A 21,590-nucleotide genomic window follows, 5' to 3' on the forward strand; every position below is an offset into this window, starting at 1 on the left:
TTTTGCAGTTTTAAATAATCTGTAATCAAACTCGTTATTAGTTATCGTTAACATGAAAATATTGTGCGCAAGTAGCTTCCAAGTAAAGTACCCAAAAAATATATATGTAGTGTATAAAAAAAAAATAGCGAGATTACTCGTTAGCTTTCGACTATACAAATATCTTGGTGTTTTCCTTCGTGAGGAGTGTCTTAGATTCTAGGTTTTGTTTAAGTTTTGCTGGAGTTCTCAAAACCTCCTTCTTATACAAACATACTATGTACAATTGTTCACAAAAATTTCGAGTTTGAGTTCAAAGTCCAGTATAAGAAGCGCAAAAATTGATTGTTGATGCATTTGTTTCCATTTTTTTTTTTCTCCAAGAAATTGATTTTTATTTGTAGTGAATACGTTTAAGATTATTCAATATGTGTAGATATCGTTTTCTGTAATTTCTCCGACTCGCGTTGTAACATTTATCAGTTTTTTTTTTTAAATTGTTAAATAGGACTGCAGAAAGCATGCAAGCATTTGCGAGCTGCTTAGAATTTAAAATTCAAATTGTTTTCAACAATAAATATTGGCAAAAACAATATCAATATTTACTTGGGTACGTGTGTTATCTATGTATGTATATAGCTGGCAATAAATCAATTAAATTGGCTTTAATACTTATTTATCTATATATGTATATGTGTATAGATACTCGAAATCGAGTATAAGAAGCGCACAAATTGATTGTTGATGCAGTTTTTTTTTCTTTTTTTTCCCACCAAATTGATTCTTATTTTTCGTGAATAACTAGATGTTGTTTTCTGCAATTCCTACGACTGCTTGGCATTTCATTTAATAATCAAAATATTCAAAAATTATTCAATTGGAATCTGTCTGTTTATGCGACAACACTACCATAGGCATATTCTGTTGTTCAGGCAAATCAAAATCAGAAGCACATTCAAAATTTGGTAACTAATCGCATTATCTGGGGGCTGTTCCAAAGTGAAACCTGATTGACAACTGAACTGACTATATTTTAAATTTAATCAGATTTCTACAAGGCAATGCAACAAAAATAACTGGGGATGACACGATAGGTATGTAGAATAAATAATACAATGGAATATTCGGATGGGGGGTGGAAGCATGAGTCGGAGCACAGAGAAAGATTTCTTTACATTGGTGTTTCGTTACGATCTAAAGCTGAACCACATATAAAATAGAAATTATTTTAGCATGGTGATTAGGGGGCTCCATTTTATGGTAGAAAGAGAAGCAGAACTAAAATCAATAGCAACAGTCCGACAGGATCGAAAAAAAAGATAGAGCGATATAAATAGAGAGACAGAGACAGTTTCGATGATTCAGGCGATAGTTTCAGATTCAGTAAAGTTTCCTACTTTGATATGGTGGTATACTTCAAGCTCTGTGGTGGAGATAGGGAGGGTGTCTCAATAAATGGCTTATGTTGATATTTGTATTAGAAAATTGTGCTCCTGTCCCTAGTGTGTAGTGTGGGTGGCTGTCACTGATCTAGTATGGGTCTAAGGGATGAAATGAGTGAGGGTAGCCATTGATAGAGGTGGTGCAGCACCACACTCACATGGGACATGACACGTCGCTTTCAGAAGCAAAAATATGACTATTTCAACAACTTTTTATATGCTATCTATCTAGTGTATTCAGTTAGTTAGAGAGTAATTATTTACTTATGTGTGGGTATTTTTTTCGATTATCAACAGTTAGTAGATGTGTCGGCAAAGCGCTCACTCAGAGTATACAATAAGTAGTAACGCTCTGCGACAAAATGGAAACGTTTGAATTTATTTTGCACAAGACAAAAGTAAGGCTGTAGGCCTGGATATTTTATACACCTTGCTCGTGTCTTTTAGCTTTAAGAACTGATTCAACCTAATTTTTGACTCGTGCAAAGTACAGCATGACAGTCGGTCAGTTATGCTCAATATATGCGTATGTATTTGTATTTGTAGAAGTATTAGCATACATAGATCTACATATTGAGTAATGTACATAAATCCAAATCAATATCGGAGAGTTCTCTCTCTATCTTGCTTTGATTTATAATTACTTTTCAATAAAGTAAAGTTTTCTCGATACTTATGCAATACAGTGGAATATCAAAAATGTTAAATGTTCAGAAGTTAGAACCGATTATTTTAGTGTATTTAATTAAGAATCAAAATGAATGTTCAAAAATGTTTTAAGAAGTCAAATTTGTTTACGGAATTTTAGATTTTCTTTAATTATTGCGAGTTTCCACTGCATTTACATATAAAAAAATTTTCATTGGATAAGATTATTGGAACATTATTTTACACACGCTTTTATCCATAAGAGGCTGAACTGACCCTCAACATGCATATTTTGATGTATGTTTATCTCTGTTTTTGTACAAATATGTACATATATATTATTAAATATGTTTTTGTTGCATTTGACATAAATTGGCGTTCTTTTGTTAATAATTTAATTTTAATTGGTGAATTTTTTCTTTGAAGTTCTGGCATTTGATAATTTAAATATTTATCCATCTTATACAGATAAATATATATCCTTACTCAGATATATGTACATGGATTCATATTTATTTTTTGTTAATATGAAATAAGGATCCGATTTGGTTGCATGGTTGTGTCGTTGTGCCTGTGTGTGTGTGTGTGTGTAGAGAGGACATTTGGTAAAAACAAGAGGGTGTGTGAGTATCGATTCAAATCAAGATCCACATACATTGCTGTATTTTTTGCTGTGAATCTGAGGGATTGGGTGGAGTTCGTTGTCTCATATCACTGACTAGCTCCTTCTTCCGTGCCCATTGATGTTCTGCCTCAGCTTCCATTCCCACTATGGACCACCCCAACAGTTATTAACGCAACTACAAATATTGCAGTTAATCACCACCTAAACTTAACGCCTGGACTATACGTGGATCAGCTTTACTTCCCTCGCGGAACTCCTCGAGAGTGAGGCGGTCGTCATGGTTCTTGTCCATCTGATCGAATATCTTGTCCACCCGCTTTTGCGGCGTGTTCTCGTCCTCCGTCTGCGGCTGCTGGCCCTGCAATCGAGTGATTAATGTATATGTATTCCCTTTTTGAAGAGAAAACAACTTACGACCATCTGGTAGATGGCATCCACAATGTTGTACATCTCCTCGCGCGTTATGTAACCGTCGTTGTCCACATCATACAAACGGAAGGCCCCTGGTAAGAGGTCGATTACCATTATGGCAGAGTGAGTAAGGTTTCAATACAATCAATACTTACAATGCAGCTTCTCATCCAAATTTCCCCTCGATGTTATCGACAAGGCCCGTATGAACTCCTCGAACTCAATGGCCCCATCCTGCATATAAATAAAAATGAGAATTATTGTACGTGGAACGCTGAAAAAAAAAATTAAAATGCTTACATTATTCTCATCAAAGACTCGGAATACCAAAGAAGCAAATTTGCTGGGGTCTCCATCTGGGAAAAATTGCTTATAGATTTTGATGAAGCCCTTGGGGAAAAAACAAGCAAATAAGAAATAGAGAGAGGGAGAGAGAAAAAAGCACATGTACTTGTTAGAAAAGTTAATAATATTCTGCTGACCCTATACACAACTGCAGTCCACTGGGATTGGTTAGGAAGTCAGAGGAGTAAGACACATAAAATAGCATTAGAGTAAAAATGTTGAAATTTTCTAGCTAAGTAAAATTAACGACTCGAGTGGGTGACTGGTGGATGGTGGATGGTAGAGCTCATGAGAATGGTACGAGTAAGTGTAAGCTAAGTAAACTGAAATGTATGATTATGTATGTACAGTATGTACAGCTGGCTAGGAATGGTAAGTCTGGAGCACAGGAACAAGACAACTTCAAATTGTCCAACCAAATAAAATTGTATACCGCTTTTGCATTAATTTGTTCGCTCGTCCATGCCTGAGATCCCAGGATTCGGTGTGCAGTATCCAGTTTACGCTCTTATAAAATGTTGTTGCTCAAGGCTGATTGTTTTTCGATAAGATATTTAGCATTTGCATGGATGCTCGTTTTAAAGTTTACTCGAATTACGGGTCGTTTTGAGTGCCATGACAACGAAGAGGATGATAATGTTAAAAATGAACTATGATGTTGGATGGATGGTAAAGCGTTTGGGTACTCACTTGTTCGGTCAGCAAACCATTCGGACAGTCTTTCAAAAAACCTTTGTGCCTATCGTTGGTGTTAGAGGTCAGAGATCGGGATAGCGAATAGCATAGCACATAGAGGTCACAGAAGAGATAGCCGAAAAAAGAAAAGGCAGAACCAGGAACCAGAAGGAGAGAGAAAAACAAATTAGCACCAGAGAGCGATAGAGAATGGTAGAAAGACAGAAACATAAGTGAGCCGACCAAAGAAAATAGAACAAAATCATATTTAAACAAATCTTTTTGAAGCTCATAAAACATGAAAGAGAAATATTCACAAACGAAAACGTTTTTTCCCAGACAGTTAATTACGCGAAGAAAAAGAAAATCAAGTCTGTCAAGTCAATTAAAGTTTCCGTTTGTGAACAAGATCGTCTGCTTAAATTAAATTAACTGAAATCTATAAACAATTATTTGTTCGTGTGGCTTACCATTGTCGAATTTCCTTTTCGGTGACTGCAATAAAGAGAGATTAGATCAAGATTAGTTAAGCGAGAGCTCATCCAATGTGGGAGAACACCTTCCCCTATTTCTGATATTTATGAGTAAAGTGCAATTGAAATTTGTATCCCAGCTACAGAGGTGTATAAGAGAAGCGAAATTATAAACGGTTCCATTCCCCTTTCGCCAGCCAGCGAGTCATTCCACCAGAACTATAGTCTACTTTGAAGCGCATGCGACACTCTCTTGGTTAAGATGAGATAGTAAAACAGAGTGAAAAGCACTTTCAAAATTAAAAAGAAAAACGACATAGGTAATAGAGATGTTCTTGATGATCTACTCCAGGCAGTGAGACAAGTTAGCCCCTGCAAAAGCTCTTGGTTATGCACTGCGAGCTACTGTATCTTTGAAATTGGAGATCAAGCTGTTGGTCAGAAATATTACATCTTCTTGTCTGCGTCTAAAATGATTTCGCGCCGTGTTTCTTGCACGGTCTCGGCCTAGCCGCAGCCAGTAGCCGAATAACTAGGCATAGCCAGTAAAACCCACGACCCTCCCATTTGACACCGCACCACAAAAAAACCTTTTTACAAGTCTGCGCACGCCATCGCGTTCCCGAGGTAAGTGAGCTCCAAGGAGCGTTATCCTACCCAACAACGACTGCGGCAAGATGAATAATACATGTGTAGTGGGGTCCTTTCTGGCAGCAGCCCCTACAAGTCCTTCACCGCCTTTACTCTGCCGTGCATGAGTATATTTGTACAGCGACGGTAGCTGTCAAGCAAATTAGTTCGCTCTGATACCTAAAGTCCCCCGTCCGTCTGCCAGCAGCTCCTTTTCTCTTTGTCGAATGTTGCGCAATCCGTGCCGATGCATCGATCCCTTTGCGTATATGCATACTGGTATGAAATGGTTATAATCATTGGCTATTAAAAATGACGAGCCTCACAAAATTCCTTTTTGCAGGGATGTAATTATGTCGATATACATTTTTATGTGCACTTACTTGCCCTTACGTTCCCGGCATTCCTTGTCCCCCTTCACAGCTGCCACCTTAAACAAAAGTTTCTTCAGAACGGGAGCGGGGAAGACCACAACGCCTTTGGCATTTATTTAATTTAATTTTAAACTTATTTAATTTCACCTTTAGCACCTGCATACAGACATCCATACAGACCTAAGGAGAGCTATTTTTGAGAGATATTGCATCTCCATTTTTTAATGTAGCTCAAATTCTGTTATAAAAAACTTGTTCTTCCATTGCAGCGGCCAGACTTGTGCCGTCTCCAGAGGAAGATGCTAAGAAAACACACACTAAGTCCACCAAAAAGTCCAGCAAAAACTAAATTTTGATAAAAAAAAAACCTCAAACACAAACACACAAAATTACACAAATTAATACAGATACAAGCAACAGAAACCGAGACCGATACAGATACAGATAGAAATAAAACCATTCAAAATATATATTCTAAGAGTCTATGATATGGGAAAGAGATACAGAAAAAAACAAACAGAAAAGGTTCCTATACCTGGAAAATACACTTTTCTTTAGTTTTGCTACTTTTTTAGTCAGTTTTAGTTTATTTCTTTTTATTTCTGAGTTTTCTTTTGCAGAAATGGTGAGAGAGAGATCAGTGCAGTCTTATGCCCCTTTCCACCAATATCCCAGACAAAACACATTTTAGCACCCAACTACTGAGTATTCCCTCTTGTGTATCCCTTTGCCTAATATTACCCCAATAATTCTTGTATACGTAGATACTTCCTGTCTGTTTCTATTTCTAATTTTATCATGTTATAACATTTATGTTATCATTGTCAAGAACTAACTAAGCACATGAGAGTCTCGCCCTTCGTCAGTGCTCATGCACTAAGAAACCTAACAAAAAGTTATAGAATTGGTAGTTCTAGTTGGCAAATTTAAACCACATATATACACATCTATGTATGCACATTCGCTGTGCACAAGAGGGTAAATTTATGGCAAGGCCTTGCCGCTGGGTGTAGCTGTGGCCACATGCTAATTAATGAATGGGACCTGGAAAAAGGGCCAAAGCGATCTTTAAATTAGCTGCATGCGGGCTACGCACACAACAAGAAGGGAAAGCGCTGCAGTAGGTGGGGCAAGACTAGGGCCACGGGGAGTTTGAGCCTTGAACCGAAACCCACAGCGACACCCGAGCCATAGGGCAACACGTAAGCTCTTCCAACTCGTTGACTTAACCATGCGTTCGCATGGTCACCATGAGACGGAAAAAAACCTAATTCCAACTGCACAGCCAGTCAGTAAAACTGAACAGTAAACAGTGAAGTCAGGAGTGGCAGATGAGAGAGGGAGATATTTTCAGACCAAGAAGAATTTATCAGCTTACGGCAGTTTCTCTCTCTCTCTCTCTCTCTTGGACATCTTTAATCATCTCTTTCAATATCATTCCGAAATGCATTGGAAGTCATTAAGCTTTTTGAGTTCAGTTGCGCTCTCCCACCTAGTCATTTACCGTTTCTTTTTCCTTATGCACCTCTCCGCAGACAGAGAAGAAGGGCGAAGAAGTGTGAGCAGAGGAGAGCGAAATCTAGCCGACGCAATTCTGAGCCGCATTCTCTCATTTATAATTCGAGCGCTGATCATTGCAAGTCAGCGCCCGAGTTTTGGGTCGGTAAAAAGCGGTAAAATGGAAAAATATATGGGACAAAATTGTCACGAAGTTTATTCAATCCCCGATTTGTGTGCAAATTACCTACTTATCTAGTCCGACAACCTAACTTGTGTTTGAAATTGAGCTACCCTGGGAATTAAACATATATACCTGTCACGTTAAAAGCTACAAGAAATGAGTGCAAGTGCGGCCCGAGGCCTGGACTCGGCAAAAATGATGAATAGTGGATGAATCAAAGTAGGAAATAGGAGGTACTCACAGTAAGTGTCCGTTGTCAGGCGATCGATGGTGTCCTGCTTCAATTTCGAGTTCTTCTTGCCCATCTTACAGTTCCCTCCAGCTGATAATCTTTTTTTGGCCTGCTACACTCTTGTTATGCTCCTGCGTCTGGCTAAGTTTCAGACTCGAGACGACTGACAGGTGATTGGAAGCACGTGTCTTATCCTGGTTGGGCCTCAGTTCGATCTGCAAAGACAAGTGGCAGCAGATTTAAGATTGTCATCATGCCCATCATCGCCATCGTCAGTGGCCCAAACGAGTCACTGTGCTGGACTGGACATTTTCAAGGCGAAACGCTTTTTATCATGCGGCATCCACACCAGAGGCAATGCGCTGCACCAGCAGCATCACCACCTGCCATGGTCAAAGGCACCTTCACCCTAGGGCCTCCTACCCCTGATAAATAGCGAAAGGTACTTTGATATTTAAGCACGGCGACGACAAGTTTTGTTCTATAGTTACACAACCATCCATGCAGCCACCCCTCCCACTCATTCAACATCACCGAAAACAAGGCAAAGAACAACGACAACGAAAGCACAGGCAAAAACAACAGCAAAAACAGCAGCAGCCCAGGTACTAGGCACAATAGACTAGAGAACCATGCTCTGAGCTCCCTGGCTCAGAGGAGGGAGTCCATCCATCAACTCAACCCATTCACGGATCGGGCGGGACGGCTCCTTTAATGAAGAATCCTTGAGTGTATTTGGTATTCGTCTTGAACGGGGGGCCTCGTGTTTGCTCTACCTTTTGTGGTGGCAACGGCAACGGCAACGGCAGAGATGACGACAATGGCAGCAACGCTGTCTACAAGTTTCTTCTATATACATACATACATATACATAAGTATGTATGGTTGTGTGTATGTACTTGCGTAATTAAAATTTGAATAATTTCGCAGGCAAGTTTTTTCCAGCTTTCCTTCACCTTCACCTGCACCTGCCTCCTGCGAAGGAGCGGAGGAAAAACTTTTTTTAATACCTTGTTGCCACTTGACAAGCAAATTGCGTGAGACTTTAATTGACTTTGGATTGCCGATGACAGACGGAGGCGGAGATTCCCCCACGTGTAGGGCAATAATCCTAATTTATGGTCACATAAAGTGTCCCAAGAGTAATTCGACTCCACGGCATTTCCGCGCAGAAAGCGAACAATTTGACAAAAAACTTTCATAACGCAATCGTAAAGAAGCTGTCCTGCCTCGGGCCTGGCCCACACACTATCTGCCACGTTTGCCGTTTTACGAGTTGCGGGCAATTTTTGATGGCCCGGCGGAAGCTGGAAAGGACCAGACACAGATGGCGCAACATTTGATCAAAAATCGCCAGTACCAACACTAAAGCTCTATCTTCAATACACATATGGACTGGTACACCAACGACATAGACACGAACATGGCTGTGCCCAAAGTTGATTACAGAGAACTATGGCCTTACAGTGGAGGGAAAATGCAACAGTCCGAAGCAAATCCAACTTGAAACTGCAAAAATCAGTGAAAATATCAAGCTGCAAGAGCCACTTGGAAGGGTAGGAACAGAATCAGAAATAGGCAAAAAAGGGAATAAGTATCAAGAAGTTTTGGACAGAATATAAGGCTGTGGCACTATCATCTATTGGGCCTATGAGCCTACTCATTTAATAAAGTGAAAATTGCTACGCCAGATAATCAATTTGAAAGACATTTTTTTGGCAGCCATTGAACGCCACTAGCCTCACAAGAAGCCTCGGACCGGACGAAGTAATCGCATCAAAAATGGCCTGCAGAAATGCAGGGGAGATGATGCCGGGACGAGGGACTATGGGCTTGCAGGATGGCAGGCCAGGTTGCCGGTGATGCAACTGCTAACGAGCAGAGCTCTGAGCCCAGACCATCGCCCTGGCCTTTTCCTGTCCATGCACCACGTCCACATTCTTGCCACATTCATGTCCCAGTCCCTGCATCCCTAAAGTTGTCGGAAGTTGCTTGTACCAACTGCTTAGGGCGCCTGTCTGTTTCCAAGTCCGTGTTTCTGTCAGAATCGGAAATTGGAAAGAAAGAAAATTGAACATACTGTAAGGCGCCTCAGTGCTCAGTTCTGGTCGCAGTGTTAGTCATTGCTCTGACTTGGGCTCAAAACTCTTATTTTAATTCAGACTCAAGCTATTGACTCGCAACTCTTACTCTGTCAGCTGCTCCTCACATGCCCATTGTAATAGTTCATGGGTACGGGAAAATGATAACACGGAAATTCTCATGAGTTTTTTTTCGAAATTTTCCAAAGACGCGCGCTATCATTAAGTCGTTTCTTCACAGAGAAGCCTTTTCGCTCTATCCAGGTCTTAGTTCTTCCACTTTTTAATGGAATTTTTAGGCAAGCAACCAGCTAGCAGCAACCACCCAGGACAGAGTCTCCGTAGGGGTAGAGTAGATCTCTGGCACTTCCGTAAAAAAAAGAACAGTTGTTCTCTCCGGTTAATAAGTTCTTTTTGTAAATTATGCAAATAACAGCAACTTGAAACTGCTTGAAATTAGTACTCAAATATCCTTTTTGGGGTGAGGAGGAACACCCACGAGCACACACATACAATACACATTCATATGTACATAAAGGAAAAAGGCGAAGGAGAAATCTTACATGTGAGCGAAATTTACATAACCTCTTTCATTTTCATTTGATTATTTTCATTCAATTTATTAAGCCAGGTGAACAGCTGAGCAGGATGCAACTACAACAAGAAGGTGGAGACGTAACAAGATATGGGGAGTTGATGGAGGTGGGATTACCCGAAGCAGGGATGCAGCAAAAGGAAAATCATTGAAATAAAAGCGCGAGTGGAATAAAGCAACTCGTTGACGTAGCACAGTGGGGTGATTGGCCATTTCAGCGTGCTAAATTTGAAACTGCTTTGAAATTGAATACAATGTCTAAAAGCTTTAGTTGAACTTCTTATCTAGGTAAAATTATCATTTATAATTGAAAAACTTAAAAGGGTTAATTTATATCTATGGTCAAAGATGGCTATTCCCGTTAGGGTAGGTAGAGAGAAATTTAAGGGAAGCAGTTCATGAAATTAAGAGAAAGAATTGGTGGAAAAGCGAAAAGTAAGGACTAGCTGGCATGAAATATAAGAATCAATTTGCCGCGACAGAAACTGATCATCAGAATGATCAAAGCAGAAGATAAATAATCAGCTAAAGCCAAACCCAACAATTTCTGTAGAAAGAAGAGAAAAGAAAGAGCATTGGACTGTAGGGGGTAACAGGTAAGAAAAACAGCCCAACCATAAAATAGCCTAAATTCAATATTTTATCGCCTATGCGGTACAAAGTGGGATGGAAACTGCATATAGAGAGAAAGATACATATATGCATATGTACATAAGTACGAGTATGTACATGCATGTATATAGAAACTGAATGCTGGTTATTACAGTGTCGCTGCGCACGGGTCGTCTTCCAATGTTGCTGTTGGTCTAATAATATTTGACTGGTGTAAAGTATCTCTGAGTGCATAAGTGTGTTTCCATGTATGCATATTACGTATACTTGTGTGTGTGTGTGTGTTATTGTGTGAGTAGAGAGCTCTCAGGCTTTTATGGGCTGCCTGGACCTTCTATCAGGCAGCGTCCAACCTTTATCCAACTCACACACACAATCAACTCTTATGTTTTTAGAGGTAATCTGGATATTATTATATGTTTTTGCAGCTTATCAACATTTTTCCATCGGTTCCTGGAGTCCTTTTTTTGTATATTTGCTAATTAAGACTTTCAGTGCCCAGACTTTCCTCCTTGTTATTTTTTGGGTTCGAGTGCGTTATTAAATCAGTGTTTATGTGGTTTTATTTTTGATAATGGACGCACAGTCCATTGATGCGTCTCTTTTGACAGAACATCAACCAATGATGTTGCCGATTTTTTCAGCTTGCACTTTTTTTACCTCACACCAAAACAAAAGACGGAACTCCGGGCTCAGGACTCGGTCTGGCTCGGCTTCCTGTTCCGTTTAACGTTTCGTTCCGGACGTCACACGGTCTGAAAATCAACTGAATAGCTTCGGAGCGCAAGCAACAGTAGGTCGAATGTCCTTGCTGATATGATGCCGACGAGGACGAAGTTTAATCGAGAGACGCGAGTTTGTAGAGTACACAGCCATCGTGGCTCCTCTGGGCTTTCGCATGGCCGGTGAGCTTATTCCTTCCTGCCGGAGCGAGCTTTCTGCAGAAGGCAATCATCATCGCAGGAGTCCCAGGACGGAATGGGGTTTTTTGAAACAGAATGGTAGACCAGTGACTAAGCCAACAAAGATAAAGTTTGAGTAGTGGAAATATATGAATTTGTAGATTAATTTATTGCATAATGTCGCACAATTCCCTAGATTCATGGCTCAATCCCCACCAAGCGGTCACCTTGGTCACATTGCCACTGTCCGAGCTTTCTGAGCGCCAAATAGTTGCGGTGTTTGGCAACTGGCAAATGAAAATAAATAATAAATAAGTGCTTCCCCTTTTCTACGGTTGCAGCGAACCAGAGACGACCCGTGGCGATTCTCTGAGCGTTGGATTTTTTCAACCGTTTGAACTTGCCTTTGACCATTCTCTGACAGAGTCAGAAACAACGTCCAGGCCAGAGCGAGAGTCGGACTCAAAGCCAGGCTTTGGCAGCATTTGAAAACATTTAATAAATGGACAGACATTCTTGAACTCTAATTCAATTGGACCCTTTGTTCCCTCTTTCTGTGGGCAAAATTTTTAAATTTTTTAATGCAATTTATTAATTTTTTTGCTCCTGTTTTACGAGCACCTGTGCAGGCGCACTCTCTCCGAGTGGGGGTGTCCGCATTCGTACGTGGTGGCCGCATACCATTGGGCGTGCTCGTCCGTGCGTGAGCCTGACAAGAAAAGGCAATGGCCTTAAAATATCCAGTACAGAGCTATAAAAATACACGGCACACGGACTCGCAACGCAAGCAACTCGACATTACGGGCATAAGCTCTGACGCCAACCCCAGCCGCCCCCCTCAGAAACTCTCCTCCTTTTTCACGAAATTTGCATCTCTCTCTCTCTCTCGTTCCTGGGTTTGCTTACTCACCACAAAAGCTTTTCGCTGCGCCATAAAAGCTCTCGGCCTTGGAGCTTGCGGCGGTCGTCACAGTTGCGAAGTTTTTGGCGCCAGTATCGAGAGGCCACGGAAAAACAGTCAACAACACAAGTAATAGCAACACACAAATACTATGGACTACATTATACCTCTTGGTTAAACATCGAAAAGAAACAAAATACATGGAAATATGTACAAACATTTATCATGGGTCTCAACTTAACTTTTTTATTTTCATATATATTTTTTTAAGGCTATCCACCTGCAGCAATATAATAAATGCTCGACGAGTACCAGGTGTGTGAAACACAACGAAATGGAAAAATCTCATCTAATATAATGGCATGAAATCAGCGTTGCTCCTCACCATGTAACCACCTGCGCGGCGTGCCCTGTGTCCGCTGATTCTTGATTATCAGCGCATCAGCCATCAAAACAATTTATGCAATGGTTACGGGGAGGCCTCCCTCGCTGAGAAAACGCTAACTTCACATTGATCCGTATTCTTCTCCAACTTTTGTTGCATCTCTTCAGTTTCGGCTGCGAGTCTGGCTCTGGATTTGGTCGCTTTTGGATCTCTCGAGCGTTTAAATGCCTTAAAGCTATTCTTAATTAGTGCACCGACCTTGTCTTAATTAGTGCGCACACTGCACGTGGGTGAGCCTTGGAAAGGGATAAAGGAGGAGTCCCCGGACCAGCCAAAGAGTCTTCCCTAAGCCTAAAAAAATGTTGCGTTGAGTTTTTGGCATGTACCGCCAAGGGCGACAGCCTGAGGAGGAATGCAACCTCAATCGCATAGGGGATGGAGTGTGGTGGGTTGCATTCAGGCCAGAGACGTCATGACGGGTGCTTGGTATTTGCCACACAAGCCAGCAAAAGCTGATAATTATTTTAAAGCTAAGCAATAGTAATTCAGGTTGTTAGGGACAGAGGTGGGTTTGTCAAGGGATTTTCTTTAAAGTAGCTAATGAGCCAAAACGCAGACTGAAGACACTCATTCAATGGTCAATCAAAGTTTCCGCAATGAAAATTACCGTAGAACAAATATCTCTGATAAATATCCGAGAGGAGGACAACACAGGCGACATTTGAGGGTGGCTGAAAGCTAACAAAGTCATTAAATTTTCATTAACAACAATTAGCAACAAACACAGAACAAGAGAGGCAAATAGGGAGGGAAGTGCAAAATTCTGGCATCGAAATTATAAACACTTCCCTGGGGAATTCCTCGAGTAAACTTGATACAGAAATAATAAGCGAAAGTGAGAGAGGGGCAAAAGAAGTCACTCGGGAGCTAGATTCCCGACTCCCTCGCTTCTGGCGAATCAATCGCCGAATAAACGCCTCATGGGCCATCTCCGAGAAGGATATTGGCCATGAAGGGACTTAAGACGAAAGTTTAGGAAGGCTCTGAAGCGACATAATTATTGAAAAATGCTTGCGATATGAAAATTAATAGACACTTTTCGAAAGTTTCACTGACGAAACAAGCAAAACGAATTGAAGTGCCATGAGAACGGCTGCTTGACTGGGCCATCCACTGCAAACCCCCCGCCTGCTACCTTCAAATCCCAGTTTTCAGTCCAGGGGCGACAGCTACCAGACACTTTACTGAATGCCGGCGCCAGCATTTCAGATACAAACAAAGAAAAACACTGAGACAGAGACACCCGTGTGCAAAGGGAGAACGGGCATGGAAAGAGATTGAGACGGAGAGAGAAGAGGAGAAAGAGAGGGGGAAGAATGAAGTGAGAGCATACAGAATCAAGTGCCAACGAAGCAGAGTACAGCGTCCCCAGCAGCATTATGCTTGATTTTTCGAACAGAGCCACGGATAGAGAGAGAGAATCAGTGAATATTAGCGTGAAGAAAGAAAAAAGAGCAGAGAAAGTGGAACGAGAGGAAAGGGCAGAGTAATGAAAAAGGAGTGCGATGAAAGGTCTCTCCTTGGCGACGTTCAGACCCAACGTATGCCTAACAAAAAGTTGAGGAAAAGTTTTCAACAGATTTTGTCAAGTATTCAAAACTCTCTCCACCTCTAATAGATGACGAGGGTTAAAATATACACTAGAAACTATCCAAGTAATCAATTCATATTCAAACAGAAAAAGCCAGACAGCAGAGTTGGGAAGCAAAAGAAGTAAAGTTATTCCGGATGCCAGGACTTTGTGCCCAAGATCTCGCTTTAAATCCAAGTTATTGGTTAATATTCATTTTATGCGCCATAAAATCAGTGGTAGGACCCTTAAAACTGAGCAGTGCCAAGAAAACAAAAGGCCCAAATTAGCCACCGCAGAAAACAAATTGCACAACAAAAATGTCTGCTGCAAGAAAAAGAAAATGTGAAAGTCGAATTGTAAACTAGAACAACAGTTAAAGGATTTGTTTTGATGGAATGGATATGCCCAAAGATAATCTACGAATACCAGGCACAATCAATGGCGTTCCATTCAAGGCAACACTTTGGTCACCTGTCAACTATCACAGAAGTCTGGACCCCATACGAACGCTTCTGCGGTCGATGCCACTTTCATTATCATTGTCTTGGTCTTGGTCCACGTGGCATCATGTTTGGAAAATCGTTTGCGATAAAGCCAACTACATAATGTCTCTGTAGCCATGATTGGAGTTTGGTCGGAGCAGGGGTCGGGGACACATAAAAATGCTAAGCCAGCGCTATGCTGGCGTCTCAGCGACGCACACACAAATAACATTTGCTAGCCCCCTGATTCCTATCCACCAACATCAAACCACCCCGCAATGTAATTATTCCACTCCATATGTGGGCCTCGGGATAATGCGCGTTATCCTGATTGCCTGCTTTGATATTGGGTCATGTTTGCAGGCCGCAAACAAGCCGCTTTAACTTTCCTAAGCTCCTCTCTTTCTCCTTAACGCCCTCCGAGGCGGTATGAGAGCTACGAGGAGTAACTTGCAGAGATGCTCCCAACAAAGACAATATAATGGTAAGATGGGTAACGTCCAAGCATTTGTTAGGAATTTTACGAAGTCCCTACCACGCTGTTTTTTGAGATTCATCGCCAAGTTGTTCCTGCATTGGTTGCTCTGAGCCTATCTTCTGATTCCTCCTGCTTGCCTTTCTGCTTAATGCCCAGCATACATTTTTTTTTGGGGACACACAACACTGGGACCGTCCCAACAGAATCAGATTCGGTTTTTTCTCTTTTGCTGCGGCTAATTGGTTCCAAACTCACTACTCAAATGATTACGGCCAAAGGCAGCAGAATGGTTGAAACAGAATGGGTGCCGCTATGGGGCCAACTAGCTAAACAACAATTTTAATTGCGACCAGGCAAAGTCATCGTACCCCCCGCCCGCCCCACGCTACATCTCGGGGCCAAAAGGCAAATGAGCGAACGCTCCAAGAAATATGAACGAGGTCAATGATTGTTTACACTACCCTCGAATACTGTTTACTTCAAGCCAGGCCATGACTGTTTGGGATGAGGGAGGGATGAAGGGCGCGGCGCGACGGGTTTTGATGGGGGTGGTGGTACTTCGGTTCGTTGTTGGTACAGTGGAAAACAGTTAGTAGACACCTGGATGGAAACGCCTCTTAGCGGGCGCTGAATGAGCAGCAGCACATTGCACATTGTCAAAATATTCTCCCGAAATTGGCTAACGGACCACTACACTGGGATTACATGTAAATGTCGTCTGCTACTGCAGTACCAGCTGCACAGAGCGTTGATTTTCCGCCCAAATTTTTGTCAATGAATCCACTGTACGAATGGTCGCGCATGCCGCTCGCCCATTATGCCCCTAGGCTCCATTGCGAGCGAGTGTGTGTTAAGCATGTCTATGTACTTAGGCACACACACACACACACGGAGAGTGAAAAAAAATAGTAAGAGAGTGAGAGAGAGAGAGAGAGAGAGAGAGAGTGTGCCTCATTTACGCGCCACGTCACGTGGCCTGTTTCCACTGAGAATAAAAATGGCAAGTAAAATGGAAATGAAAAGAAAAGTGGAGAGTGGAGAGTGGAGAATAGAAAGTGGGAAACGAAGGGTTTTGGAGAGATTCATATAGTGATCCTATGGACTGATCAAACACCATGCAGTCTTCCTCCTCAGTGAAACACAAATTCGACACAAGCATCGAAAACATTCACATTTTTTAAGTATTCTCCGAACTAGCACGGGCGTCCCTCGGATGAGAGTGCTGGGCTTGCAACATGCAACTTGTTACTCCTGGCCTGCATTTATAATCAAATTGGAGTCTACGTACCCATCGATGCTGAAATTGTTCACCTATCAAAGTTTATCATTGTTACCGATCAAAGGTTGGGGGAAGTGGGACATCCATACATACATACCTGATGAGCATTTGTATGGATTAGAGGTGCGGATGCTCAAAAATTAAAACCAAACTCTGCTCGTACTCTGCTGGAGCTCATTCGCTTTGAGGAAACTTAAACGGGACAAAACTCCCGAGTATTGTTTTTGTTCAATTAAAAATTTTATATGTGCACAAAAAAAAAACGACAAATATTTAAGAGGGTATACGGGAAAATACAAATGTAAGAGCCAAAAACAAATCGCGACGCGTCTTGTTGCGTTTTGGGGCTGAGGAGAACATGCAACTTGAGCGAAAGGCAATCGAATGGCAGAAACCACCTGGGGCCTCGTATGCTAGAAGCTGCCGACCGAGCAGTCAGCGCAGACAGCTGGCAGCGGGCAGCAGGCAGCGGGCGATAATAAAAGAATCGAGCAATCGAAGAATTAAAGAATTAGAGAATTGAACATGTGGCTACAGACTACAGGCAACGATGCGATCCGACTATGGGATACCTGTCTGCCATGCAAACCCAACTACTCTGCTTTTGCTTATTCCCTCCATGTGTTCTCGAGGAAGTCAACATATTTTCCATACTGCAACACGAATCAAATCTACCCAGGTAGTGACCCAGCACCAGGTATCACAAACAACTGTTGAGCAACTAAGGAATATACTTAGCTTCGCCAAGTGGTCTTCACTTGTGACTAATTATTGTCGAGGCAGACAATAGTCTTCTCTCTCCCATATACCCCACGGGGCTCCACTTGCCATGCTCTGCCTAAATGTAGTAAATAGTACATTTTCAGGCAAGGCATATCGAAAATGAAAATAGAAAACGGCAAACAAATAAACAATAAAGCGGCAACAGCAGGAACAGATACGGATATGGACAACAGGCAAATCAAACGAACCGTTTATTTAAGTATTTTTATGTGCGCATGTTCGGATCGAGCCAAGCCAATGCGAACTCTGCAGACCCTTCCTTAGACCCTGGGGTAGTGTAGATTAAGGTCTGTGAAAGTGGGAAATCATTCTCAAAGAAAGATGATTATTTGTATAATAAAGTTCAAAGAACAAACACTCTGAGGTGAGTGTTATCCTACGTTGTAACCTACCTTTCCGACCTAACAATCTAGAAGATTCCCTTCAAATATCGATACTTTCCTGCCTCTCTCCATTCTATGGATCTTGATTTGGAACAATTCATCACCGTAATCAAGTGAACCCCACCTCATTACGTATGTGAATTTTGCATTTTTGCATCGAACGCGCGGCGAATAAATTAGTAATTTCATTTAATGTCTCTTGTCTGTCTTCTGTCTTCTCAGCAGCAGAGAACAGATATGGTAAGGCCAAAGACAATATAATAGCAAGATGTTATTCATGGCCCATACATTGCCATATGCAAGAGCCAATGTTTTTGCAAGCGAGGTAATGTAAATATATTAAGCATATTCGTGATATGTTCTATTTTAACATTATTTTTTTATGGTACAGAGAGAAACTTGTTTACTGCTTTGAACTACTACAAACATGTAATTAATTGATAATTAATGATAATTACTGGAATGTGAAATTATGTTTAATATATGTACATATACAAAAAAGTATGTGCTCATTATATGGCAAAAAAATAGCTTATAAAGGATAAATGCATGTACAATGTGGGAGGCATTTTATGTTGGAGTGGCAAATTCTAAAGTATATTAGAAAAACTCAAAAAAAGCAGGCGGCTCTCGAATGCATGAATGCAAATTTCAGTGGTGCCTTTTGAACGCTGTCATGTGGATTTTAAAAATACATTTCAGAGAGCCTGGAGCCTTGACGTTGACTAAAGCAGCAGCAGAGCAATCAACAACTTCGCTGCCTACGCACTAATGTCGATAAAAATACGAATCAGCCCAATTATAATTACTGGTTACTTACTTTGGTTTGTCTATAAGAGGGGATGAGAAGAGTTTTGAATATTGCAGTACTTTTCAGAGAGCTGAAAGGATGCCACGAGTCATCAAGGGTATTCTAAGTTTTGATTTGAATACTTTTTCGGGTTTTCGGCATTTATTTGGCCCAGCCCAGCAGATATGCAGCTAGATTTACTCACAGATACAGCAGCATATACATATATTCGTATTCAGAATCTATTTTGGTTTTTATCTGGCTGCCTTTCATTATAAATAGTTGGGCTGCCTAGATAATCACTCTGCGATGCGTCAGGCTTTACAACAGTCACTGTCTCTGTCGATTTTCTATTTGCTGACATATCACATGGATACCGCAACCCTATCAGCCGAAACTGTCTTATCATTAGAGATTCATGTTTCCAGATTCCAGTTCAATTTCAAGTATCGTATTCTCAGCTTGTCTCTGGCTTCTAAACTCCATTAAATAATAATTTGATATTAAGTTCCACTGTGATTCCACTTGATTAGTTCCCAAATAAGTGGCAAACTGTCAAATGAAATATCACAATTGTGTTTCTATAAAACTTTCTCTCCACTCAAATCTGGCAATAGACAAACACAATTAAAGGAGCACAAGAAGGAACTTTGTGAGACGCGTTTGTACGCGACACAGCTTTTGTACCCGGTACTCAGAGGGTAAATGTAGCTCTCATAGACTGACGGACGGACAGACGGACAGATATGTACACTTTCGAGCACAAATACAATACACCCCATTTAATTCTAGAATACCGGGTATAAATACCCGCACATAGGCACTTATGTACATCAATTATTATTAAGTAAGACATGACGCCAATCTAGCAAGTTTACCTAACTTTATACATTCTGTTAGCATGTCAGCATGTGAGCGACTATCTACACACTTTGGTTCTTCTGTGGTGGGCTCACATCGTTCACACACATCTACCACCCCACGAACGAAGCGTGAAATACAATTTAAGAAAACGCTCACATGCCAAGCAATGAGCTTTCATGTCTTCTTCGTGCTCTTTTGAGCACCTCGGGTGTCCCTCAAGTGTCGACTCCTTCAGACCAGTCGGGACCACTTTCTTAGCTCCCATCCTGGGTCTTAAGGGTACGAAAACACTTACCTGGTGGAGATTGAAAAGACTCGAACGCCATCGCCTTAACTTGTTATTAAAAATGAGATTTCGATTGAAAGGTGCTGAAAACGTTTTAAATAATTAATACATTCAATAGTCCTATGCTGTTGACCAAAGGTCAAGGCTAGCTATATATAAAGTAAAAAAAAAAAATTAATAACCACTTCCTGAGTCGCTTTAAAATTTTTATTTGAAGTAAGTAATATTTTCTGACAGTAACAAGATACATTTTCCATTCCCCCCTTCTTCAATTACTTAAAAAAAGTATTTTCCTTGGTAAAATAATTTGATTTTCATTTCTTGTTCTAGAATCTTTCATTCTTAATAAGTTGTTTTTCTAGTGTGCATACATAGTAATCACCGACGTTGCAGTAATAATTATAATCGGAGTAACAATCGCGATAAAAAAATACAATGATGATTACTATCGGGTAAATATAGAGATAACAACAAACCGAAATCGAGTCAAGGAAAATGAGTGAAAACATTGTTTTTGTATGTAATTGTTTACTTCACTTCCTATTTTTATTTTTGTAAAATATTCAGTTTCCTAAGGTTTTTTTTTTGGTTTTTGTTTTCGCTTTTACTGCAATTGTTTTGTTTTTTTTTTTTGTATGCTCCTCTTGACTTGTCACGTTTTGTGTTGTTTTTAGCAATACAATATGATTCAAATTCTGCTAAATAATATCACTATAAACGTTTTCATACTTTCTCTTATCATTCCTTTTAGTTTTATTTCCCGCATACATATGTACATATGTATGTATGTATCTACATATGTATGCGCATAAGACATACATATATTAAACATATCGCATTTCCCATCTCCGAATTGTGGCATCAAACCCACTTTTTCTTCTAAACATGGGAATGCAAAAATGTATAATGAATTATGGTTTTTTGTTTTGTTTTGGCATTTGAAAGCTTAATATTTCCCTGACGGTCAGCCTAAGCCACAAAGTGTTGAAGGCCGATTGGTAGCTGGGGGAAATTATTTGTAACATATTTAAGTTGTGTGAAAAAAGCAAGCTTACCTCTGACAAAAAAAAAAACATTCAAAAACATACAATTTTTCGAACATTTTTCAAAAAACACTTGGTTTATAGAAAAAAAGCCATAATTCATAAATCGTGTTAGCCTTAAGATAAAAAAAGTTAGATTTTGTTGCATAGTGTAGTGATATTATTATTTTCTAGTTGCTGTTTGACTCGTTATTGCAGAGTGTGTATATAATGTATATAGTTATTATCGTGTATTTATTCATACATATGTATACATATATATACATATATATTTATTATATATATTTATAAAATTATATATAATGCATGTATATAAGTATGTAAAATATTGCTTGTGAAACGTTTAACTTGACATTCATGTGGTTTGTCAACGGCGGTGGAAAGAAACTCATATGCATCTGAATGAGCATCTATGGATCTGGATCTGGATCTGGATCTGGGTCTAGATCTGGATCTGAGGATCCACCTCCCTCGCCTTTCCATTGTAAATTATTAGAAATATTCCCATAGCCGGTATTACAATTGACTTGATTCGTTCCAATCCCAAAAAAATACCTTGCTCTTTGCAGGTTTACTTT

At 40.5% G+C, this 21,590-nt stretch overlaps 1 protein-coding gene across 1 annotated transcript; it reads right to left on the reverse strand.

Moving 5' to 3' along the window:
- On the reverse strand, positions 1-17,236 carry LOC117588433 (frequenin-1). The gene is made up of 8 exons (XM_034279714.1): positions 16,961-17,236; positions 7,525-7,730; positions 4,596-4,620; positions 4,141-4,189; positions 3,406-3,495; positions 3,261-3,339; positions 3,109-3,197; positions 1-3,052 (listed from the first exon to the last, which is right to left on the reverse strand). Exons 2-8 carry the CDS (start codon positions 7,586-7,588, stop codon positions 2,885-2,887), a joined length of 564 nt encoding a protein of 187 aa, XP_034135605.1. The 5' UTR covers positions 7,589-7,730; positions 16,961-17,236; the 3' UTR covers positions 1-2,884.
- Between the last annotated feature and the right edge of the window lie 4,354 nt (positions 17,237-21,590).

Source organism: Drosophila guanche, unplaced genomic scaffold, assembly GCF_900245975.1.
Source record: "Drosophila guanche unplaced genomic scaffold, DGUA_6, whole genome shotgun sequence".
Classification (NCBI taxonomy): Eukaryota; Metazoa; Arthropoda; class Insecta; order Diptera; family Drosophilidae; genus Drosophila; species Drosophila guanche.